This window comes from Lithobates pipiens, unplaced genomic scaffold (assembly GCF_037356315.1).
Source record: "Lithobates pipiens isolate NorthernLeopardFrog02 unplaced genomic scaffold, aLitPip1_a1.2 Scaffold_13, whole genome shotgun sequence".
NCBI lineage: Eukaryota > Metazoa > Chordata > Amphibia > Anura > Ranidae > Lithobates > Lithobates pipiens.
Window position 1 is genome coordinate 483,827,224 of NW_027507718.1, and position 26,832 is coordinate 483,854,055.

Consider the following 26,832-nt stretch of genomic DNA (forward strand, 5'->3'; position numbering starts at 1 on the left):
GTGTGGGTGCATTTGTATTCAGCCCCCTTTACTCCAATACCCCCAACTAAAATCTAAAGGAACCAATTGCCTTCAGAAGTCACCTAATTAGTAAATAGAGTCCCCCTGTGTGTAATTTAATCTCAGTATAAATACAGCTGTTCTGTGAAGCCCTCGGAGGTTTGTTAAAGAACCTCAGTGAACAAACAGCATCATGAAGGCGAAGGAATACACCAGACAGGTCAGGGATAAAGTTATGGAGAAGTTTAAAGCAGGGTTAGGCTATAAAAGCTTTGAACATCTCACGGAGCACTGTTCAATCCATCATCTGAAAATGGAAAGAGTATGGCACAACTGCAAACCTACCAAGACATGGTGCAAAAAGCACAAAATTAACTAACAAGTGTGAACTGAGCCTAAAGCTAGATACACACTATACAACTTTTGTTGTTTGATTTCCTTCAGGTTCCCCAGAACCATGTAGTGCAAGGGCCTGCCTGATTGCATACACATTGAAACGGTTACGGTTTGACCTCATATTATATGGTTATGGTAAAGACCATTGTATAGCATGTATCCAGCTTTAATCATTATGTGTGCAAGTTCCAAAAGATATCCCAGCTGATGGAAAAGTTGATCGATTGGTTTTATTTAGATGCTCGCTATTGCTATCCAATGATAAGACTTGGCGATCATCCCTTTTTGATGCTGTATTAACATGCCTGCCCGGGCCAGGTTTGGAAACATTCTTTAACTCAACTTTCCATCAGTCGTCTGTGTTTCCACTCCCAACCTGCAGAAAAAGAATTCTGTTACTGAAAATATATATGGGAAACCGAGCGTAGGAGAATTTCCTTGTGTCTGAGTTACATATAATAATACCATACACTCATATAATGCTGCCACTTTTTGCAGTGTGTTCATGCTGTCCATCTGGCAAAGTCCTGCGAGGTGAGTGCAATGGCTCCATCTAAGGCTTCTGTCCTAACAGCTGTGAATTGCCTGTTCTTGGAATGAGAATCATTTGTGCGCAAATACATCATTTTACTGGTAACCCCATTTTGGATCAGACTTGTTTTCTAACCATGAATCTTTGCTAGAGGACATCTGTAGAGCAGGGCAAGATGACAACATTGTGGCTTTCATGCATGAAGATTTTCTATGCTTAGGATTGTAGTCTTGTGTTGGAGCTGTCTGCCTACACAGCTTTGTGTGTCTATTGGTGGGATCATGCGCCCTCTACTGTCAAATACGAGCATAGCAATGTTAGTCAAGATATCAATACTGTCATTTGGGAAGGGGTGTAGATCCATGACATGGTTTCTAATTTTATTAATGTACAGGATTTATATAGCGCCAACAGAACTTTACATCATAAGGGCATACAATACAATTACAATACAATTTAAAACAATAAGTATCAGAGGGCCCTGCTCATTAGAGCTTACAATCTCATATAATTAATATCTGTATGCGTTCATTATTCTTATTACACAGTTGGCGTGCGCTTTTTGTTTCTAATGCTCAGGTATTAACAGTATTCAACCCAAAGAGCAAACATTTTATTATATTGCAGCTTACCAATTCTCTTAGATGTGATGGCTGCATTCGGTCTTTTTTTTATTTTTTTTTATTTTTTTTAGACTTTCTTTTATTTTCACCTTGTGATCCAGCCAGACTGTTATTATTTAACAGAACATGCCGTCCTGCAAATGTAGCAAATACAGGGATGAGGCAAACCATTTACTACTGATATGGGGTGCTTAATGTACAACGGTCAGCTTTTATTTCTTTATGTAAAACTTGTATCTCCCCCCAAAAAAACAGTTTGATGTTAACTTCTTATAAAGTATTAGCTGGAATTCTGCTTAACGTGGAAGTAAACCCATAGATGTGCCAGTTTAAAAAAACAGTTACATTTCTGTCACATTGGTTGTGCTCTCAACCAAACTGTCAAACTATCCAATGGCTGGTGTCATAACTGATCACATGTGCAGCACCATGGCAGCTGAAGATCAAACAGATGCCAGGATGGCAGCTTCCTTGGCTGAAAACTGTAGGAGGGTTTACTTCTACTTTAATTTTGTTAGTGTATTTTAATATACTAGTCCAACTAATGCGATCGGAATTTCCGATAACAAATGTTCAGTGGGAGCTTGTTGTCGGAAATTCCGACCGTATGTGTGCTCCATCGGACATTTTTTTGTCAGAATTTCCAACAACAAAAATTTAAGAGCTGGTTCTCAAATTTTCCAAGAACAAAATCAATTGTCGTAAATTCCAATCATGTGTAGACAATTCCGATGCACAAATTTCCACGCATACTCAGAATCAAGCAGATGAGCCGCACTGGCTATTGAACTTCATTTTTCCCGGCTCGTCGTACGTGTTGTACGTCACCGTGTTGTACGTCACCGTGTTCTTGACGTTCAGAATTTCTACAACCTTTGTGTGACCGTGTATATGCAAGACAAGTTTGAGCCAAGATCCTTCGGAAATAAATCCATGGATTTTGTTGTCGGAATGTCCAATCGTGTGTATGCGGCATTACACTCCCTACCCCCAGATTAACAATGCTGCTGTTCAAAGGTGCCTCTGTGCTCCTTTTGTCCAGAGTGGAGGCACTCTAAGGCCGCGTACACACGGGCGGACTGTTCGCCCAACTTTGTTTGTCAAACAGTTTCGGCAAACAGTCCGCTCAAAATTAGCATGGACGGACATGGCCACACACGGCACTTTTTTGAGCGGACTGTTTCAGCGAACTGTTTGCCAAACAGTTCGCTCAACTTTTGAAATGAATGGACTCGCCCACGTAAGGCGGAGGCAAATCCGCCCATTTCGAGCGCGTGTACAGGTAGGCGGGGCCCGCGAAGGAGACGTCGCAGGCTCCGCCGCCTGGAATGGACTTAAAGGGGAACCCCCACGCCGAAAAAAATCGGCGTGGGGGTTCCCCCAAAGTCCACAATAGACCCTTGTCCGAGCACGCTACCCGGCCGGCCAGGAAAGGGGGGCGAGCGAGCGCGCCCCCCCTCCTGAGCCGTACCAGGCCGCGTGCCCTCAACATGGGGGGTGCCTTGGGGAAGGGGGGGCCGCGCGGCCCCCCCACCCCAAAGCACCTTGTCCCCATGTTGATGAGGACAAGGGCCTCTTCCCGACAACCCTGGCCGTTGGTTGTCGGGGTCTGCGGGCGGGGGGCTTATCGGAATCCGGGAGCCCCCTTTAAGAAGGGGGCCCCCGGATACCGGCCCCCCACCCTATGTGAATGAGTATGGGGTACAATGTACCCCTACCCATTCACCTGTGAAATAAAGTACAAAAAAAAACACAACACAGAGAAAAAATATTTTATTGCACAGCTCCGGGGGTCTTCCGTCTTCGGGGGTCTTCTCGCCGGACTCCTCCGCTATCTTCGTGTAGCTCTTTTACTAGCGGAGGAGTCCGGCTTTCTTCCTCCCCGCCGCCGGCCTCTTCTCCCGACTTCGGGGGTCTTGTCCCCCTCTTCGGTTCTTCTGCCGGGCCACCGCGCCTTCTTGTAGCTCTTTTGCAGGCGGTGGCCCGGTCTTCTGTCGCCGCTGCCTTCCGTTCTTCTGTCGCCGCCTTCGGTTCTTCTGCCGGGCCACCGCGCCTTCTTGTAGCTCTTTTACAGGCGGTGGCCCGGTCTTCTGTCGCCGCTGTCGCTGTCGCCGTCGCCGCCGCCGCCTTCCGTTCTTCTTGTTCTTCTTCTTCTTCTTCCCCAGGAGATGTTGACACGTCGCTCTCTCCGGCCGGAATGCCAGAGCCGCGCTGTGCGGTCACTTATATAGTGACAATGGGGCGGTGTCACATGGTATATGTCACATGGGTTGGTCACATGGGTTGATGTCACATGGGGACTATGACATCGTAAGGGGGCGGGGTCACCATGTGACCAACCCATGTGACATATACCATGTGACACCGCCCCATTGTCACTATATAAGTGACCGCACAGCGCGGCTCTGGCATTCCAACATCTCCTGGGGAAGAAGAAGAAGAACAAGAAGAAGAAGAAGAACGGAAGGCGGCGACGGCGACAGCGACAGCGGCAACAGAAGACCGGGCCACCGCCTGTAAAAGAGCTACAAGAAGGCGCGGTGGCCCGGCAGAAGAACCGAAGGCGGCGACAGAAGAACGGAAGGCAGCGGCGACAGAAGACCGGGCCACCGCCTGCAAAAGAGCTACAAGAAGGCGCGGTGGCCCGGCAGAAGAACCGAAGAGGGGGACAAGACCCCCGAAGTCGGGAGAAGAGGCCGGCGGCGGGGAGGAAGAAAGCCGGGCTCCTCCGCTAGTAAAAGAGCTACACGAAGATAGCGGAGGAGTCCGGCGAGAAGACCCCCGGAGCTGTGCAATAAAATATTTTTTCTCTGTGTTGTGTTTTTTTTGTACTTTATTTCACAGGTGAATGGGTAGGGGTACATTGTACCCCATACTCATTCACATAGGGTGGGGGGCCGGTATCCGGGGGCCCCCTTCTTAAAGGGGGCTCCCGGATTCCGATAAGCCCCCCGCCCGCAGACCCCGACAACCAACGGCCAGGGTTGTCGGGAAGAGGCCCTTGTCCTCATCAACATGGGGACAAGGTGCTTTGGGGTGGGGGGGCCGCGCGGCCCCCCCTTCCCCAAGGCACCCCCCATGTTGAGGGCACGCGGCCTGGTACGGCTCAGGAGGGGGGGCGCGCTCGCTCGCCCCCCTTTCCTGGCCGGCCGGGTAGCGTGCTCGGACAAGGGTCTGTTGTGGACTTTGGGGGAACCCCCACGCCGATTTTTTTCGGCGTTGGGGTTCCCCTTTAAGCCCATTCCAGGCGGCGGAGCCCGCGACGTCTCCGTCGCGGGCCCCGCCTACCTCGAAATGAGCAGACTTTCCTCCGAGCGGGAACAGTTTGCTCATTTCGAAAGTAGCCCACACACGGGCGGACTGTTCGCTCAAACGCAGTTTCAGCGGACAGTTTTTCGGAATTTCCGAAAGACTTTGTCCGTCAAACTGTCCGCTGAAACTGTCCGCTGAAAGCCCACACACGAGCGGACTGTCCGCCCAAACACTGTTCAGCGGACAAGGTTGGGCGAACAGTCCGCCCGTGTGTACGCGGCCTAAGCCCTTGTACACACGGCCGTGTGTTGGCTCCATCGGACTGTTTCCGTCAGAATATCCGATGCACAAAGTTTTAGAGCTGGGCTATAAAATTTTCCGACAACATGATCTGATCGGACTTTGTCCGATCGTTTGTAGAGAATTCCGATCGGACAAAGTGCCATGCATGCTCAGATCAAATTCTGAGACCAAAGCTATTGGCTAGTAGCCTGAACGTAGTCCCGTCATAACGAAATAACGTCATCACGTTACGAACGATCAGATTTTCTGACAACTTTGTCCAACCGTGTGTATGCAACACCAGTTTCGGACAAAATCCGATGGATTTTCTTGTCGGAATGTCTGACTCTGTGTACAAGGGCTAATACAGTAGGCGAGCTGCTGGCCAGATCACAGATGAAGAGGCCTAAATTAAAGAATGCAGCCACCACATCTAATGATTTACAAGTAGCATTTTTGGATTTGGGTTAATACCGCTTTAATATTGCATGAGAATTTCTTGCAATGAAGGTAAGAAAACATATTTACAATAATGTATCACCAGCTTAAAGTGTATCTCTAGGCTTGTAATGTTCAAATGTAAAAATTTTCATTCCAGTCATTTTCATTCATGGTAGATCTTGAGAGGGAGCAAAGCCTACCTGCTTAGTAGTTCAGATTTTTTTCATCCCCACATTGCTGAAGTGCTCCCCTCTCTCTCCCTTTTGCCTGTTATCTGGTGATCCTGAAACACATCTGCTGGTGATGCTGGAACACCCTTCTTACTGCCTCTAACACAGTGTTTCTCAATTCTAGTCCTCAAGGCGCCCCAACAGGTCATGTTTTCAGGATTTCCCTCAGATGAAACGGCTGTAGTAATTACAAAGGCTCGGTTCACACAAGGGCAACCCGACTTACAGCGCAACTTTGCAAGGCGATTTGGAGGCGACTTCAGCGGGACTTAAAGTTGCCTCCAGGACAGGCGACTTTGGCTGTGGCCAATCAGAGAATAATCAGCTCTCTGGGAGGGATGGGGTTTGCCTGGGTGAACTAATTTCTTTTCCTGTAAATTTGCTTCAATATAGATGGAGATCTGACTTCCATTGAATTCTATGGGTATAAGTCGCCTTGGTAGTACAGGAACCTTTTCTGAAGTCGGAGTGACTTCAGTAGTGTACATTAAGATGGCTCTCATTAACTAGAATGTAATTTCTGATGTCAAGCGACTTGGGGCAACTTGAGGTCTGACAAGTCGGATCCCAAGCCACGGTAGTGTGAACCGAGCCTTAGGCAGTGAAACTGATCAAATCACCTATGCAAAATAATGGGAAGTCTGAAAACATGACCTATTGGGATACCTTGAGGACTGGAGTTGAGAAACACTGTTCTAACGCACTGAATGCCTGGCGTAAAATAATGGCAGTACTGGCAATAATGGCACATAATGAGAATCAAAGCTGTCTTGACAAAGTTGTAATGTGATTAGCGACGCTGGAAACAGAGAAGGAGAGGAGGTTGCACAGCACAGAAAGTACATTCCTACTGCCCTCCTTGTTACCAGGTATAGAGTTGCATGTGTGTGTTCTACAAAGGAGTGCATACAATTCCGGTACAAGTAAACTTGACAATTTAACACGGTTGCTGTTTTGTCTTGTTTATTTTTATTATGTGGATAGAATTGGGAAGAGATAGAATCCCTGCATTTTTTTTCAGTAATGTATGAGTCCTTTCTAGATGAAATTTACCCTCTTTATTTACTAGTTGACTATTCTTACCAAGACACAAAGTGATAGGAAAATCAACATTTTACATTTGTCATGCAGAGAATAGGTAAAGGGTAAATCGCTCAATGGGGTAACCTGATCCAAAGACAACTAAGAGGGGAATTCCTGTTCCCTTAACCACTTAATCCTCTGAAAGATTTGTTCCCTTAATGACCGGGTCATTTTTTTTGCATTGCGCAGTGCGTTGCTTTAACTGACGTTGCACCCAAACAAAATTGGCGTCCTTTTTTTCCCCCACAAATTGAGCTTTCTTTTGGTTGTATTTGATCACCTCTGCGTTTTTTTTTTGCGCTATAAACCAAAAAAATGCAACAATTAAAAAAATATATATATTTTTTACTTTTTGCTATAATAAATACCCACAAAAAAGTATAAAAAAAAACATTTCTTCCTCAGTTTAGGCCGATATGTATTCTTCTACATATTTTTGGTAAAAAACAAAAAATCGCAAATAACTGTATATTGATTGGTTTGAGCAAAAGTTATAGCGTCTAGAAAATAGGGGATATATTTATGGCATTTTTATTAATATTTATTTTTTACTAGTAATGGTGGTGGTCTGCGATTTTTAGGGGGACTGCGACATTACAGTGGACAGATCGGACACTTTTGACATTTTTTTGGGACCAGTGATATAGCGTTCAGCGCTAAAAATAGTCACTGATCACTGTATAAATGTCATTGGCGTGGAATGGGTTAACACTAGGGGGCGATCAAGGTGTTAAATGTGTCCTAGGGAGTGATTCTAACTGTGGGGGGGATGGGCCTGGAGGAGGAGATCGATCGCTGTTAATACCTAGTATGAACTCCTTCCTCTCCCCCTCCCCTTCCAATCTGTCAACTCCATCCACTCCATGATCCTCCCCTTGTGCTGCTATCATATTTATAGTATAAGCATGCCATCACCTGTTAAATAACATTATGTGCCTCTGTGTCTGTGCTGTATAAAAAAGATGCCAATTTGTACCTATATCAGAGTGTCTCCTGGCACTCATGTGATGCCTCACCCTGTCCATTAAAGGCTCTAATAGGCTTCAAAATAGAGTGGGCTTGGGGCGCAGAGCTCTGTGAACCAAGCCCACCCAGGCGTGAATATTCACTATTGTCACACTGATCCTCCTCCCGGCCAATTAGGAAGCGAGTCCTGAGACCTGTCACCTGTTTGGCTGAAAGGACAGGTGATCAGATTGGACGTTCAGGAGGAGGAGATGTATGGGGGAACCATCTAGGAAAGAAAAGGACCTAGGGGTCCTAGTAGATGATAAAAAAAAATGCTCCAAACAACTTTCTTTTTTTGCTCTTAGATGCTGAAGCTAAAAAAAAAAAACGCTAATGTAGTGTGCATGGACACATAGGATAACACTATTTAACTTCTAGGAGCTTAAAAAAAAGTGTGCATGGAGCCTTAAAATACATTTTGGCTATACATACTTTAAAATTAGTAATTTTCCTAATTAGTAAAATAATATATTGATAAGAGTCCCTCTATGAGGTGCAGTAACACTGGTGAATATAAACTCGCCAACATTATTGAGGACTAGCAGGAAGTAGCTCTGATTATATCATATCACCGCTATAGAACCTCCATTAGATTAATTGTCACATCTGTATGGCTTGTATAATGAACCATCCCAAATTCTAAATTTGAGCAGAAATAAAATTGCTAAAAGGTCTTTGTAAATTGATAACTGAGAGCTATTGTCGGAAAAAGGACTTCCCTTGTCTGTGTGATTGGAAATTTACAGCAGAACATATTGAGAAGGTCATGCTATATAGTGCCTGATGACGTTAAGTGCTTCCCGGGATGGAGGCCAGTTTTCAGTATATTGCTTTATGACATTATATCAGGGCAGCATTAGCTAAATGTACAATACTTTATCTAGCCAGTGCACAATCAATGGTCCTTCTGCAATATGTCATTCATTTCCAGAGTTTACTGGAGTAAATGAGGGGAAGTTCTGCTGACTTCCATCACCCAATCATGTGCAAACAAAAATGCTGTTTATTTTTTCCTTGCATGTGATTGGGTATTCTTTGTAAAGTGAGGTGTTGCCTCATTTACCCTATGTTCACACCTATGTGTTCTGTAGTGCGTTTTGCAGTTTGCAGAAACTCACTACAGTATATTTACCATGGTTTTCCTATGGTACATGTTCACATCTATGCGTTTTGCAGCCAGTGCTTTTTTGTTTTTTTTTCCCTGCGTTTTGCGTGTAATAGACTTCAATGGAATAGCACCAGAAATGTGCGTGTTTGTGATGCAATTTTTGATGTGTTTTGCGTATTTTATTGTTCTGTTTAAAACCCTGTATATAGCTGGTTGCTAAGGAGGGGGCCGGGAAGCCAGCTGCCGCATCCTTAACAACCGACGAGTCATCATGAATGTAAAAAAACAAAAAAAACAAAAAATTGCCAGCAAAAAAATAAATAAAAAAATTGCCAGCAAAAAAAACCAAAAAAAAACCGCGTGGGGAACCCCCCTCCAGGTCCATACCAGGCCCTTTGGGTCTAGTATGGATTCGGAGGGGACCCCTCATGCCAATTTAAAAAGAAAAAAAAATGAAGGGGGGGGGGGTCCCCCCAAAACGCATACCAGACGCTTATCCAAGCATGCAGCCTGGCAGGTCAGGAAAGGGAATGGCATGGGATCCCCCCTCCCCTCAGGTCCGTACCAGGCCCTTCAGGTCTAGTATGGATTCGGAGGGGTCAGGTCAGGAAAGGGAACGAGCGCCCCCCCCCCCCCCCCCTCTCCTGAACCATACCAGGCTGCATGTGTTGGCTTTCTTTTTTTGATGCGTGAGATATATATGCATTCAAATACACTTCAATTTGTATTTCTTTCTACCCTGAGGAGTTCATTATTGATTCAGTTCTTTTTATCTAATATTATTAATGAACTATGTGTATATTAGTAATGTACATTTAATTTGACACTTTTACACAATTTGTATTGTCTTTTCTCTCATATTGCACTTTTGCACTCTGTAGCTTTTCTTCATTTCAGATGAATTGTATGAATATTTATTAAGGGAGTCTAATTTTGCACTCTCTCACATTTCACTCTTCCATATTGCATATTTTGCACTTTATATAATAGATTTGCAGCGCTGCTTTGGTTTATATTTAAAATAGTAATTGGTATCAATTTTTTTTTAGCAAGCTGCTTTTTACTTTGTGAACCATGCGCAGATTTTTTACCTTTTGAGAATGTAAGGATTTGCCTATTAATCAAGCCGCCTACATAATAAAGAATGTTTTTATGACTTTATAAATAAAGAAGTTACATTTATGTGGATGAAGGTTTTCATGTGAATCTGGAGGAACTTCGAATTGTAACATTACTGTTTCTTTTTCCCTTATGTGACAATGTCCTGGCCTTGGGCTTCTGTGTAAGTGTCATTCTGCATGCATTTGCTGACGTTTTTGGCACTGTTGTTTTCTGAGTGTTTCACAAGGAATCTACAATGAACTGCAATTGATAGTCTAAAGCAGTGGTTGTCAACCTATGAGCTAAAGTGGGCCTCAAATTTGGCCCCTGACATCACCAAAGGGCTGCATATAATGATCAATATTATGTAATGTTTGAGAGGACGATCAGAAACTGCAGACCTAATAAAGGAAATGAGGGTGAGAGAATGGACAGGCTACGTTTTTGGCTGGGGATATGCTGCAGAGGACGATACGAAACTAGGAACATGTTGCATGAGGCTAGCAGAGATCAATGCTATTACTCTAGTCAATGTTCCCACTACAGACTACTGAGGTCAGAGGGCTACACTTTATATACAAAAGATCCACATGCAGCCCTTGGGCTGCAGGTTGGGCACCAGAGGTCTAAAGTATACCAGTTTTCATAAATGATTTCCCTTGCAGAAATCGAAAGAGTCTTCTTTTAAAAACAGTTCTTCACACTTTAACTTAAAGCAAACCTACCATAAAACTGAAACATGAAAACCCTTATCCAATATTGTGGACACCAGACGATGATACCTTTGGGTCCATGTCCCCCTCCTGACAGTACTGCACAGCCAAATTCCCCTTTGATGATGAAAAGAGCACCACAATAGTTCTGGGTGTCCGAGGGACCTATTGCTAGAAATCATCATCATGCAGCAATATGTAGGCTGTCATTGCTAATATCCATTTGAAAATGCTAGTTACTTTGCAGTCTTTGCCTTCAGAACTTTCTATATCACTGACCTAAGCAAAAGTTTACTTGTTAAGGTACAAGGTGTTTTCATTGAATAGCAAGGTATAGTGATCTATGGTGCCCTGTAATGACTAGCTAGAAGTCTTACAACAGTCAGTACTTAAAAAAGGTATGGGTTTTTGTATGTATTTTTTGAGAATCATACCTACCTAGGTTGATGCAGCATCAGTCCCCGGCCCCTCTTAACACTGAAAACCAAGCAATTGAACACCATTGATCGCTCAGTTCCCACATCTCTCTGTTCTGACACCTGCACGTGCTCACTGGAGCACTGGGCTGTGGAGGGGGCAGGAGCAGCCAGCTCAGGCTCTCAGTGGCTCGCTGAGAGGCTGAGCCGGGTGCCGGCCCAGGCATGTGAATGGATTCAACTCCATTGTCGCGATCTTGCCCGAGCCCGGATCAGCTCTGTGATGTCAGCAGACTTCAGCCTGCTGTCTTCTAAAAATGGGTCACAGCACTACAGAATGTACTGCACTCCTGTGATCCACAGGAAAGGCACAGCCGAACGAGCTTTGGCTGTACTTTACCTTTAAAGCAGAACCAAACCCTTTGGTTTAATGGTTTTCCAAAACCATTACATTCAAGGCATGCCGTGAATGATACCTGCCACAATTGCTTGTGTTCTCAACAGAACTGTCAAGACATGAAATTGTTTAATATGTTGATAATTGAAATGCAAACATTTTTAATTTTTAACAGCAAACCAATCCCCTGAGAAAGATCTTGACTATTTAGGTCGAAACGCATTGGAAGATCCTATACAACAGATATTTGATATATAATGCTGTGTATAATTTTATGTTTGCATTCTTTGTGTACTTTGAATGGCAATATATCCCCGACCAGTGTTCATGTTATGATGATAACTTTTCAATAAAAAACCCCACTGGGAGAACCTTCTCATATTGTATCTCAATTGGGGTGGCAGCACCATTATCACTCACAATATGTGTCTTTCCCATGCTGTACTTCACCTCTAAAGCAGAACTAAACCCTTTGGTATAATGGTTTCCCAAAACCATTACATTTAAGGCATGCCGTGAATGATACTTGTCACAATTGCTTGTGTTCTCAACAAAACTGTCAAGCCATCAAATGTCAGTGTTGTAACTGGTCACATGTGCAGCACCATGGCAACTGCAGATCAAACAGAGGCTAAGATGACAGCTTCCTTGGCTGTAAAAGGTTAGGAGGGTTTAGTTTCCCTTTTAAAGACTAGTTAGTTTTTATACCCTATAGCAGCCTTTCTCAACCTTTTCAACACAGAGGAACCCTTGAAAAGGCTTTCTGGTTTCAGGGAAACCCTGCAAAAATGATTATATCTATAACTATCTATATCTAAAAATACATTAGTGTGATGGTCAGTCAGAAAAAAGCTCCATACAATTGTGGTCATTGGGATGAATTACCCTCTTACAGATAGATCAAGATTAATGGTGTCAGTGGGAGCTTATCTGGGAGTCAGAAATTGCTAAATTCTCAAAGAACCCTTAGCAACCTCGGGAGAAACCCAAAGGCTCCATGGAACCCTGGTTGAGAAGCCCTGCCCTATAGAAACCAATGACCAATTTGCTATATTTGTAGTGAACTTAACTAACCTAAGAAAATATAAAGATTCCATTGTAGATTCCATTATTTGCCACTAACCAGGTTTGTCCTGATAAGCATGTTGGCTTTCTGCTACATAATTGATGGGCTCTTTTACTGTCTGGAAAAAAATAACTGTTGTTTGGATAACATTCACTTGAAGGTTTCCATGCATGGTTTATGACATTTTCCTAAGTGCTTGTTGACACACTTGCCAAGATTGTAGCAGACATGTATTGTTCTGTATCTGTTAACTAGGTGTTTTCCTCCATGCTCTTACACTGGCCATACACAGAGCAAATTTATTTTCTGGTTTTCTGCAAGCACAGACAGTGTTGCATGGGGTCTCCTTCCTGCTGAGCCATTGTATTCTTCTGGAGGGGAAAGCTGTCACCATCGGGAGAAGACAGTGATTATTGCTAGTGGCTATACCAGCCGCTAGCAATAAGTGCGTGTAAAATCCATCAGGCTGGATGTACCCAAGTTAATCTATTGATCAACTTGGTACATTCAGCTTGCACATACATGGTTAGAATCTTGGGCAGTTACTGCTGAATCAACTTAGATTTGAACCGTCTATGGCTGGCCTTAACTCCATACTACTTTACACCTGCCTCCTGCATGTATCCTTACCTGTCAAATGTCTCCCCTCTGTATGTTAAGAGACCCGAAAAAATGCAGATTCTGTGGGTGGGTCTGTTTTCCATAGCTCGGTGGGTGGAATCGTGATGTCAGTAGACTCCCTGCCCACCTCTACACTCCCCTTGTCAACATGCATTTTCTCCTGTGTATTTCTTACGCTGAACTTCTGCTATGATCACTAACATCCAGTCAAAACCCAGAAAGGTCCCCACATGACTTCAGCATGCCCAATCATGCTGAGGTTGGGAGCAGCCAATCCTGGGAGAGCTGGAGAAGAAAGGAGGAGGTGATCTGAAGTACACAGAATGTCTCTCTCAGGCTCCTCCTCTTCTCAAATGCCCCGTTGAAGAACCCCTCTCCCTCGGGGTACTCATGTGTCCTGCTGCTGCATCTATTGACACAGACGCAGGACTCATCCTTGCCCCCCCTGACTCCTGCGTCATTGGATTTGATTGACAGCAGTGGGAGCCAATGGCTGCACTGCTATCAGTCTATCCAATCAGGACGTAAGACACCAGCTGGTGCTGGTGTGCTCATCCCCGTCGCTGGAAAAACCTAGTTCAGGTAAGTAAAAAGGGGCTCTGGGGGGCAGCTGCACCACAGGAGGTTTTTCACCTTCATGCATTGAATGCATGAAGGTGAAAAACCTTGATGGTTTACAACCCCTTTAACTGTTCCTATAGCATTATAAAGCATTCCTCCTTTACTGGAAAATGGTAGCTTGCTGCATCATAAGGTACAGTTAAAGTGGATGTAAACCCAATTCATTAAATTTGACCTAAGCATATATATCTGTAGTGTTTCCTTATCTCTCTCCAAAGCCCTTAGTCCCATGTGTTTCTGCTGTTTTGTTGCTTTGTTATCAGCATGAAAATTTAGATAGTTGCGTGCTAATATGGTGTGAAATATGAAACTTAGAAAAACATATATCAGTGATAACATTTTACTGCAGCTGTCACTAATGTGCTCCCACAGAAATCAGTAAAAAACAATATAGGTGTGACAGCGCTGTAGAAGTGAAATAAACAATTATGGTGATAAACACTGATATTGCAATAATATGAAAAAAAGTCCAAAAACATAAAATGAATGAATCCACATTGTGCAAAAAAAAACAAAGAAAAAACAAAACAAAACAAAAACAAGCTTGTGTGATATCTTCAGACAACCTTCATGAACGGATTGCTCCCACCACCTCATGCAATGCTCACTCACCTCCTTTAAACGACCCTGCAAGGGGTCAAACACGCCTTGCACCCTGTGAAAACATTCCCTCCCAGGGATCGTCAGAGAATCTTGGTGGCTCAAAAGATGAAAGTAATCAAAAACAGGTAGGTACTCCTTCCACTGTGCTGCTTCAAACTTCAATCCACAATGACTACCGGTAAGTTCAGCAAAACATGCTGTGCCTCTTATAGTGCAGTATCTGAGGGGTTAAAAATTAAACCACTCCACCCCAGCTAGCATTGAACTCACATTTAATTAAATTTTAAAAGCATTAAAATGACACAACAGTCTCAGTAGTAGTAGTAGTAGTCCACCACCAAGCTCCACCTCTACTAGTTTCACCACTTCCCACGTGGCTTCATCTGGAGGATGAAGTAGAGGTGGAACCTGGCAGTAGACTACTACTACTGAGTGAGACTGTCCTGTCATTTTTAAGCTTTTAAAATAAAAATTTTTTTTAAAATAAATTTAATTTAATTTTAATTAAATGTGAGTTCAACGCTAGCTGGGGTCTCATCCTTTGAGCCACCAAGATTCTCTACGATCCCTGGGAAGGAATGTTTGCACAGGGTGTAAGGCATGTTTGACCCCTTGAAGGGTCGTTTTAAGGAGGTGAGCGAACATTGCATGAGGTGGTGGGAGTGCTCCGTTATGGAGGTTGTCTAAAGATATCACACAAGCTTGTTTTTTGTTTTTTTTTGTTTTTTATTTTTTTGCACAATGTGGATTCATTAATTTTATGTTTTTGGACTTTTTTCATATTATTGCAATTGCAGTGTTTATCACCATAATTGTGTATTTCACTTTTACAGCACTGTCACTGTTATCAGCATGATAACTTCTGACAAGTTCTCTGTCAACCAAGATAAAACCAGCCTGAAATTTGTGTTCTGGGAGGTTGCTATAAAATAGATTAGCAGAGAGCTTGACTTGACAGCTCTGCAAGTCTCTGCCTTTGTGAAGGGGGGGGGGGGGGGGGGGTGCACCTTTCCGCGAATCAGCTGTCTTGGCTGTGAGCCAAGAATCCACTCCCAGTTCTGAACAGGAAGAGAAAATCTCTAATGCGATGTGCACTTTCTAAAGGATATATAAAGCTAAAGGCAGCAGATATGCATGTAAAACTTACAGTATGTAGGGAGATTTGTTTAATCTCTGTGCATCATCTGAGGCTGTTCACTTCAATGGGTATAGAAGAGGGTTTACATCCACCTTAATAGCTGGCCTTTGTTTTTCAGCTAGGGGGCATGAGGATATTAGCAGTTGAACTCAAGCTATAAAAATGGCAGAGAATTTAACTCTCACAGTAGCATAATCATACTCGCAGCGGCCCACACTGCTGCTATGGGGTCTGTGGAGGTAGGGGGCACCCTTAGGGAAGCTGTTGAGTTAAACATTTCACCTGAAGTTACAAGCCAAGATGGTTAGATGTACAGGAGTGCATATCAAAACCCGGGCTAGTCACAAATCCCTCTCTATACAATAAAACTGTCTTGGCAGTGTTAAATATTTGCTCTTAGAACTTTTTTGTACAGCCCAGCCAACAGTGAACATTAACACACATGTAATCATATAAACATAGTGATTGTTATTATTATCATTTATACACAACTTTTTGAGATGGAAAGGAGGGACACCTATCAGCAAAAGTATACAGGCATGGGACACACCCCCTTGACATGCCCATTAAAGGAGACTTGTACAAAAAACACAATTTGTTAAACCCACATGTGCTTTTTTACCACTACTATTCCTTTATATTGGCTTTTGGAATTTACAAATGCAGCAATTTAGAAATCGGATGAAAGGTTTAGCGCTGGAAAACACTTTTTGATAGCTAAAAAGTGCATTTTATATACAGCTATATAGATCAGACCAAAATGAGGGATTAATGAGGAAGAATAAGGGACAGAGGGACATTGTTCCAAATCAGGGACAGTTGGGAGCTATGTGTCAGAAACCATGAAACAGACAGAGACAGAAGTACAATCAAATCACACTTGTTTATTAATAAAAATAAAAAGGTAAATAGAATAAAGCGTAGTCAAGCATAGCCAGAGTCCAGTAGCCAGATCGGGTAGTCAGCTAGTCCAAAGTTCATAAACCAGATCGGGTAATCAGCCAGTCCAGAAGTCAGGGATCCAAGGAGAGCAACTGCAAGCAGGATAAGGAGCCAGGAGGGATGTCAGCAAGCCAGTCTTGAAACAAACAGCAGGAGATGGTTCCTTGTGATATGACCAACGTGAAGGAGAAATGAGCTGGAAGGCTTTAAATAGGCAGGTCAGACGAGCATCATCGGGAAGAGCTGGTAACTGTGGAAAGAGAAGAGAGCTGGCAATTAGCCGACAGCTGAGCGGCCAGCCCAGAGGAGGAAGGGCTAAGCCAACCCAGAGGAGGAAGGGCTAAGCCAGCCCTGACACTATGCTTATACAACTCACATTTCTTTTTTTTTTTTTTCCTAACTCCTAGGTTGCCTTTTTCAGCTCTTGCTTGCTGTGCATGGTGGGAGGGCTTAGTATTTATATTAAGGCCCTGAAATCTCAGATCTGATATACTGTTAAAGACTGGTAAGCACATGAGAGCGGGGAGCTAACTGGAAAATAATGTTTAAAAGTGAATCCCCTGCACTGCCGCCCCCCTCATTCCTGACAAGTCCCATACACAGATACACAACATTGGTCTGTAGTATATTCAGACTATGCCAATAGCTATCGTGTTGTCTATCCTTGAGGTTAGAATACTTTATGTTAAAGTGGAACTAAATTCCGTAATACTTATTTTGCTTCAACAGTCTGACGCCCACAAAGTCCCTTGTCAGTGTTGGCATCTTCTCCCCCATCTTGATTGGGCAGAGTCTTCTACAATAAAGAGCCTACCTGCTCCTTTTTATTTTTTATATTTAAGACTTCAATTCCACTTTAAGATCAATGACAGTATTGTCACAGTTGACAATGGCAGGTACCACTGTGGGAGGTCAGACAGAATTTTGCAGTGCGGCCCAATGCTTAGTAGTTACACCCCTAAACCGTTCACAAATTTCAAAAAAGGTTTGGATGACTTTCCACGGGCCAGAGCTTTTCCTATACAGGAAAAACAAAACCACTCTTCGAAAGACCGTACCTCTTGCTTCACTTCAATTCACCTTTTGGGCTTTGACCTCAGTCATAGCTGTATGACCTTAGTCTGACTGTCCACTAAACATCCTAGCTTGGTTTTAGACTTTAGCCATTTAATATTTGCTAGTCTGTAACTTCCCAGTTTCCTCTCTAGCAATCTGTTGACCTGTCAGTAATGTTTAGCAAAGCTATGTTGAACATTATAGTAGGAAAAGAATAGAAATGAAGGACGGACAAAGACTGTGAAAAAAATTTAAATATTAGCAAATCTGTAAATCAGAACTGGGCCCCTTGTATGCCATCTATTACGAAACTTGACTTGTCAGCAGACCAAAACTCAAAAGCTGACTTCAGGGCTGCTGGTTCACAAATGCTGTAATTATATATATAAAAAAAAAAGACCCTTAAACTCTCCCTCCCCCCTCCAAAACACAAAATGTTTCTGAGCTGAGTTCACTTTAATGTTTGATTAGTGCATGTTGGTTGCAGTGCCCCTTGCTAATGCCAGTACCCAGTTTGCATACCCCTTGTAATGAGTGGTCTGGCTATGGTTTGGTTTATTTGCGGTAAATTTTATTTCAACTTGCGGTTGTGTTCACTAACCATAGAACTCTGTTAATTATTTTGCAATGAATTGAGTGTTTCATGGTGATATTTATTTATGCTGTGTAGCTTGATTTGGACTTAGTGATTGAGGTAGACACGGATCAGACAAAGGTGGTTGATGACACAATCCATGAGGTGCAAGAGGTGGTTTCAGATGAAGAAGATGATGGTGGGATAGTTTTCCTGGAAAAACCCATATACAAACCCCCTCGACGGAAGGAAAGACCTGTGGAGGTATGGGAAAATGATGGCCTGTTTTACATTAAGTGCTCGTTGCTACGTATAGTACAGGTGCATCTCAAAAAATTAGAATTTCATCAAAGTTTATTTAATTCAATTCAAAAAGTGAAACACATATATTATATAGATTCATTACACACAGATTGATATATTTAAAGTATTTCTTTTTTTTTTCATTTTGATTATGACTTACAGCTAGTGAAAACCCAAAATTCTGTATCTCATAAAATTAGAATATTGGGAAAAAGTTAAATATTGTAGACTCATGGTGTCACACTCTAATCAACAAATTAACTCAAAACAACTGTAAAGGTTTCTTGAGCCTTTTAAAGTGGTTGTAAACCCTTACAAACCACTTTGACCTACAGGTAAGCCTAGATTAAGGCTTACCTGTAGGTCCAAGAAATATCTCCTAAACCTATACGGTTTAGGAGATATTTGCCCGAAGACAGGCACCACTGTCTACGCCGCATGCGCCGTAGACAGCGGCGCGCAGGCGCACTGAGCGCGGCATTTCCAACAATGGAGCTGCCGCGCGTGTCGGCTCCCGTGCGCATGCGCGGGAGTGACATCATCGCGGCTCCGCCGAATGACAGCGGCGGAGCTGCGATACCCCACGAGAAGATGGATGCGCCGGACTACAGGGGACAGCGGTGACATCGCTGGCTCCTGTGACAGGTAAGTGACACATAATGGGCTACTATGCGATGCATAGTAGTCCATTATGCTTTGCCTTTGCAGGGAATGAAAGAGGAAGTAAACCCATCAGGGTTTACTTCCTCTTTAAATAGTCTCTCAGCATGTTACACAATCATAGGGAAGACTACAGACTTGACAGTTGTCTAGAAGAGTCATTGACACCCTCCACAAGGAGAGTAAGTCACAAAAGGTCATTGCTAATGAAGATGGCTGTTCACAGAGTGCTGTATCCAAGCATATTAATGGAAGGTAAATAGTGTGGTAGAAAAAGGTGCACAAGCAACAGGGATAACTGCAGCCTTGAGAGGATTGTAAAGCAAAGGCCATTCAAGAATTTTGGGGAGATTCACAAAGGGGTGGACTACGGCTGGTGTCAGTTCTTCGAGAGCAACACAGATGTATCTAGGACTTGGTCTACAACGATCACATTCATTGTGTCAAGCCAATCCTGAACCAGAGACAACATCAGAAGAATCTTACCTGGGCTAAGGAGAAAAAAGAATAAATTGTTGCTCAGTGGTCCAAAGTCCTCTTTTCGAATAAAAGTAAATTTTGCATTTCATTTGGAAATCAAGGTCTCAGAGTCTGGAGGAAGAGTGGAGAGGCACAGAATCCTTGCTGCATGAGGTCCAGTGTGAAGTTTCCACAGTCAGTGATTTGGTGAGCCATGTCATCTGCTGGTGTTGGTCCACTGTGCTTTATCAAGTCCAAAATCAGCCCAGCCCTCTACCAGGAAATTCTAGAGAACTTCATGCTTCCCTCTGCTGATCAGCATCATGGAGATACTGATTTAATTTTCCAACAGGACTTGGCACCTGCCCATACTGCCAAAAGTAGCGATACCCGGTTTATTGATCATGGTATCACTATGTTTGATTTGCCAGCAAACTTGCCTGACCTAAACCCCATAGAGAATCTGTCAAGAGGCCGATGAGAGACACCAGACCCAACAATGCAGATGAGCTGTAGACCGCTATCAAAGCAACCTGGGCTTCCATTACACCTCAGCAGTGCCACAGGCTTATCGCCTCCATGCCATGCTGCATTGATGCAGTGATTCATGCAAAATTAGCCCCCTGAAGTATTGAGTGCATACTATACTGTACATGGGCATACTTTTCAGTAAGCCAACATTTCTGTATTAAAACTTCTTTTTCTATTGGTCTTATGTAATATTTGAATTTTCTGAGATACTGAATTTTGGGTTTTCACTAGCTGTAAGCCATAATCATCAAAATTAAAAGAAAGAAATGCTTGAAATATATTACTCTGTGTGCAATGGATCTATATAATATGAGTTCCACTTTTAGAATTCAATTACTTAAATAAATTAACTTTTTGATGATATTCAATTTTTTGGAGATTCACCTATATATCTCATTGCATTTACAAGACTGATTTTACAGTTTGTGATTTCTGTTTCAGAAATTAAAGGATGACTCCACCTTTTTATATATTTGTTTGGCTGTATTGATTTTCTAAGCCAGGGCAAAAAAATTGTCAACTTTTTGTATAGCATTGATTACCTATTTTGTTCCACTATGCTTGCATGTGGAATTTTCAATTGTGTAAAAATCAATAAAGTTAAAAATTTTTGTTTATTGTCATGTGGGGATTCCAGACACAATGTAATGGCGGACTTGTCTGTGTGTGCTGTAACAGTCAACTCTAGACAACTGTATTGACCCTCATGACACCTAGCAAAATCTGAAAATTTCTTGACTGCATTCATAGCTGGACATTTTGAATCGTGGGCATACTTGCTGCAATTCAGCCTGTGATTTCAAAACGCCCAGGTGTGAATGACAAATCACATATTTCAGATGCCATTCATTTGAATGGCATCTAAAAATACAGTGCGGTTCTGCCACGGTTGTTGCCCGATTTGCAGCAAACCACTTTGTGTGAAGCACGTCACCCAAAAAAACTCCTCAACTTTATTTTCCTGGGTGTTTTTTGAAATTGCGGGCAAAATGTTGGCAAACCTGCCCGAAATCCAGAATGCGCAGGTTATATGTCAAAAGACTTAATAGAATTATTATTATTATTATTATTATTCAGGATTTATATAGCGCCAACAGTTTGCGCAGCGCTTTACAATATGAGGGCAGACAGTACACTTACAATACAAATCAATACAGGAGGGATCAGAGGGCCCTGCTCGTTAGAGCTTACAATCTAGAAGGGAGGGTCAAGTTGAAACAAAAGGTAATAACTGTGGGGGATGAGCTGATGGAGAAAATGAAAATACAATTAGGTGTGGGTGGGGTAGGCTTCTCTGAAGAGAAGTGTTTTCAGGGATCGTCTAAAAGCTAATAAAGTAGGAGATAAGCGGACAGATTGGGGTAAGGCATTCCATAGGATTGGGGAGGCTTTGGAAAAGTCCTGGAGGCGAGTATGGGAGGAGGTGATGAGGGAGCTAGAGAGCAGGAGGTCTTGAGAGGAACGAAGAGGACGAGAAGGTTGGTATTTACAGACTAAGCTAGTGATGTAGCTGGGGGCAGAGTTGTGGATGGCTTTGTATGTAATTGTTAGTATTTTGAATTTCATTCTTTGGTTGAGTGGAAGCCAGTGGAGGGATTGACAGAGAGGAGTAGCAGACACCGAGCGATTGGTAAGGTGGATGAGTCTGGCAGCGGCGTTCATAATGGATTGAAGAGGTGATAGACTTTGTAGAGGTAAGCCAATGAGAAGGGAGTTGCAGTAGTCAAGGCGAGAGATGACAAGCGAGTGAATTAAGAGCTTTGTTGTCTCATTGGTTAGAAAGGGGCGTATTTTGGCGATGTTGCGGAGGTTGAGGCGGCAGGATTTGGACAGTGATTGGATGTGTTGCTTGAAGGAGAGTTCAGAGTCCAGGACTACACCTAGAACCTTGGCATGAGGGGATGGGCTTATGGTTGTGCCATCAATTTTGACAGTGAGATTAGGGGAAGGGGCATATGGGGGAGGAAAAATTATAAGTTCGGTTTTGGATAGATTGATTTTGAGGAAGTGGTGCGACATCCAGACTGATATATCTGATAGTAAATTAGTGATACGTGAGGAGACAGAGGGAGTGAGCTGAGGGGTAGAGAAATAGATTTGGGTGTCGTCAGCATAGAGGTGGTATTGGAAGCCATGGGAGGCTATCAGTTGACCCAGGGAGGAGGTATAGATTGAAAATAGGAGTGGTCCAAGTACAGAACCTTGGGGGACCCCAACAGAGAAAGGAAGAGGGGAGGAGGAAGTAGAGTTGTAAGAAACGCTAAAGGTGCGGTTGGATAAGTAGGAAGAGAACCATCGTAGAGTACGGTCACGGAGACCAAAGGTGTGGAGTTTTTTGAGAAGGAGGGGGTGGTCAACCGTATCAAAGGCAGCAGAGAGGTCCAGGAGGAGGAGTACAGAATAATGTCGTTTGGTTTTGGCCATTAGTAGATCGTTTGTTAGTTTTAGGAGAGCAGTTTCTGTGGAGTGTTGAGGACGAAATCCAGACTGAAGGGGATCAAGAAGGCTATTATCAGCGAGGTGGTCACTCAGTCGGTTGTAGACCAGACGTTCGAGTAGTTTGGATAAAAAGGGGAGCAAGGAGATGGGGCGTAGGTTGTTTGGATTGGATGGGTCCAGTGAGGGTTTTTTAAGTATGGGTTTGACAAGTGCATGTTTTAGAGAGTTGGGGAAGATGCCAGAAGAGAGGGAGAGATTGAAGATGTGAGTTAGAGAGTGTAGCATAGAGTCAGAGGGTAAACGCAGCATTTGCGAGGGAACAGGATCCAGAGGGCAGGTGGTAAGGTGGACATTACCAAGTAGTTTAGCAACTTCGTCTATAGTGGTGGGGTTGAAAGAGGGAAGTGATGATTGTGCCTGCGGGCATGATGTGTAAAGCGTGGAGGGTATCAGAACAGTAGAAATCTCCACCCGAATTGTATCAATCTTCTGTTTGAAGTGGTTAGCAATCTCCTGGGCAGTGAGTGAGTTAGCGGGTGGAGGCGGTGGAGGACGAAGTAGAGAGTTGAAAGTAGAGAAGAGTTGACGGGGACGGGATGATAGGTTGCTGATGAGAGTGATAAAATAGTTCTGCTTGGCAGAGAGGAGGCTGGAATTGTAATTTTGGAGGGCAGATTTATATTGGTTGAAATCTCTCTGAGACTTCGTCTTGCGCCACAGGCGCTCATGAGCACGACTAAGTTTTTTCAGACTTCTAGTGGCATCTGTTTGCCAAGGTTGAAGGGGTCGGGGCTTGATTCTGTGTGTAGAGAGGGGGGCCAGTGAGTCCAGAGAGGCCAGAAGTGAAGTGTTGTAGACAGAAGTGGCTAGGTTTGTGCAGGATAGGGGTGAGATTTTGTCGTAGAGGTTGTCAATAGCAGAGTAGAGAAGAGAAGGCTTGAGATGACGTAGGTTTCTGCGGGTAACTTTAATGCGGTTGGAGGGAGAGGAGGTGAAGGAGAGGGAGAGGGTGAAACTAATAAGGTGGTGATCAGAGAGAGGGAATGGATAGTTAGAGAGGTTGCATGGAGTGCAAAGGTGAGAGAAAACGAGGTCAAGGATATTGCCTTCGGAGTGAGTAGGATCATGTATCCACTGTTTCAGGTCAAAGGAGGAGGTTAGGCTGAGAAGTTTGGAAGTGGCAGGAGTGTTAGTATTAATAGGGATGTTGAAGTCCCCGAGAATGATTGTGGGGATTTCAGAAGAAAGAAAGTAGGGTAGCCAGGCAGAGAAGTCATCAAGAAATGTTGATACTGGTCCAGGGGGCCTGTAGATCACAGCTATTCTTAAAGAAATTGGAGTGAAGAGACGAATGCAGTGTGCTTCGAAAGAGGAGAGTGACAGAGAGGGAGGTGGCTGAAGTACCTGGAAGGTGCTATGTGGGGCTAGAAGGATTCCAACACCTCCTCCCTTATGTCCATTGGATCTGGGGGAGTGAGTCCAGAGAAGACCACCATGGGATAGGGCCGCAGAAGATGCAGTGTCTGATTCGTGGAGCCAGGTTTCGGTGATGGCGAGTAGGTTAAATGAGTTGGTGATAAAGATGTCATGTAGAGAGGTGAGTTTGTTGCAGACAGAGCGGGAGTTCCAAAGGGCACAAGAGAAAGGGAGTCTGGTCTTGGGAAGAATAGAAATGGGAACTAAATTGTGTTGATTGCGGCTGCTGCCAGAGGGTGCAGGGTGATGGGTACAGTTTAATGATGGAGGTCCAGGGTTTGGGGATATATCTCCAGAGGTTAGGAGAAGCAGGAGGGTAAGGGAGGTAATATGGGAGTGGGATTTATATGAAGGGACATGCCCCAGGGTCTTGGAGATTTTTAGTGTGTGTGGATTTAGAATTAGCAGGAGTTGGTGGGTGCAGTAATAAGGAGAGGACAGAAGTGAGGGTGATATATATATGCTGTGGGGGGGAGAAGTGGGGCAGAGTTGAGATAATTTTAGTATAGAGGACAGAGCTGTCAGAAGGAGTAGTAGAGAATGCATGTTATAAGGAGAAAGTGCTAAAGGGTTAAAACGAGGCCACCTGCTGTCTTTGTGGTGTTTTTCAAAGTATTTTCTTGTGTACCTTCGCTTTGTGCATTCGCTGAAGTGCAGAGTCAGAAGTGCTTTCACTTATTGAAATCCCCCCACTTGGCGAAAGACCCCCAGTTGCAAGTGTGCCCCCAGCAATAGCTTCCCCCAAAGTGAAGCTTAGCTTTATACTGATAGGGGTGGGGTGGGGGTGGATTTCAATTATCAATCAGGAGGTAATAAAGCTTGGATGGTTAACAGGGCTAAATTCTAACTTCAGAAACAGGCTAGCAAGAGGGCACTAAAGTTAGAGGGGCCATAATTTTGGGTAAGACAAGGCAGATAATAAAGCATTGTAATGTGGACAGGGCTACAGACTGTTGAGCAAAAACAACATACCAGCATTTTTAAAGACAAACATGAAAAGCAGATAGCAGTGTTTCAGTTTTTGGGTGGAGATGGTTCAGTTAGCACATACCAGCATTTTTAAAGACAAACATGAAAATAGAATAAAAAAGACAAATTGTATAGTAAATACTATATTAAAACCTGCCTGAAAAAAGAAATGTAATGCAGCCACCACATCTAAGGACTAAAAAACTGCAATATATTACATTTTTGTTTCTGGATTTAGATACACTTTAAACAGTTAAGGAGTAACAGCATGCTGAATATCCTTTTGCTCTCTTTGCTCTATCCCTTCCTTGTCAGCACATGTGCATACAGACCACCTGATTGGCTCAGAGTACTGAGTTTTTCTCTTCCAATTTGGGTGCAGCTACATGGGGCATTACAAGACGCTGATACAAAGTTAAATTCAGGCTCATAAGCTAGTGGCATTTAATAGTGCATAACTGCATTTTTTATGTTTTTAATATCTGCAGTTCTGCTGTAATAACTTCATTATGTTCTATCTTCATGTACTATACTGCTTATATAACAGTATATGGATCTGCACCTAAGGGCTCATTCACACAGGCTGTCCAATCAGGTCTGCTTGTCAGTTTTTCAGGTGGACCTGATCAGACCCGCCATTTATCCTTATGTCAGTGGACACATCTGCCCTTTTCCGATCCAACCCTGTTCGCAAAATCCAGACAGATGGTGGTCCAATTTTCCATCTGTCTGGTGGATCGGATCCGATACAATCCGATGAAAACAGAAAGGCGGTCCATTTTCTTCCAATCTCTCCATAGAAGAGAGCAGGACTGGGTCCATCTCCGCTCTGCTCAGTAAGCGAAGATGGACCTGTCATCTGGAGTGGAGTGATCCCTGCTGAACAAGCAGATCCTGGAAAACGGAGGCGCCCGTGTAAAAAGGGCCTTTGGCCTCTTGCACATGATACTACTGTTTGAGTATCCATTTTTTTCAGCCATTTTTTTTCTTGTATGTATTTGAGCGTATTTTTTGCACATTTTAGCACGCATTTGCGCAAACATATTCTCGCTTTCGCAATATGTTAATGGATATTTACACACACAGATGCATGCATGAGGCGTAAATTACCAACCAAAAATGCATATTTTTGTATTTTTTTTCACTGAAGAATACACTGCACTTGTTTAGACGCCTGTGCATAGACACATTACAATCAATGGGCTGTATTTTTGCTAAAAAAAATAAGCTGCACTGGGATTTTTCAAGCTGCTAGAGTTAGGAACTAGTGGGAAGGAAATCATAAGCTAGTATTTGTTTGAGCGACATCCAAAGCAAATAGTTTCAGCAAATATTATAAAGCTTTATTGAATTTCAGAGACTCATGGTGAAAACGTTTTATTAACTTTCCAGAACAATGTTGGGATCCCTGCATGAGTTCCTGTGTTGGCACACATGCAATGACAGTTATGGGGAGAGGTTGGGGGTAAGGGTCCCATTTTCACTGCTAGACATTTGTTTTTCTTCTTTTATGGAGAATGTACAGAAGTGGCACTCAGTTTGAGGCAGGACAAGTGAAATGCCAAGCTGTCTCAGAAATGTGCCTTAGGCCTCTTGCAGCTGGAGCCCCCCAAAAAACAAAAAAACAAACAAAAGGTGACTCAAACTAGTAGACTATACTTACTAAATTGCTTGTTTTGTATAAATCAGTCATATAAATCCTAGATATATTTCGACATCTAAATTTCTATTCTATGCATATTAATTACACAGGTTCTGTGGCTGATTAAGGTGATAATTAAACTCACTTGGT

At 43.3% G+C, this 26,832-nt stretch overlaps 1 protein-coding gene across 5 annotated transcripts in view; it reads left to right on the forward strand.

The window, feature by feature from the left end:
* REEP1 (receptor accessory protein 1) overlaps positions 1-26,832 on the forward strand; it is a 218,155-nt gene that overhangs the window by 147,335 nt on the left and 43,988 nt on the right. For 2 of the 5 annotated variants that reach the window (XM_077477971.1, XM_077477970.1), the window contains exons 7-8: positions 895-930; positions 18,316-18,467. The exons of 1 other annotated variant lie outside the window; for it this stretch is intronic. In XM_077477971.1, the coding sequence (XP_077334097.1) occupies positions 895-930; positions 18,316-18,467 (188 nt within the window). Of the gene's footprint in view, positions 1-894; positions 931-18,315; positions 18,468-20,597; positions 20,670-26,832 lie in introns of those variants that run through there. 2 more of the 5 variants (XM_077477972.1, XM_077477973.1) reach the window with 2 other exon arrangements.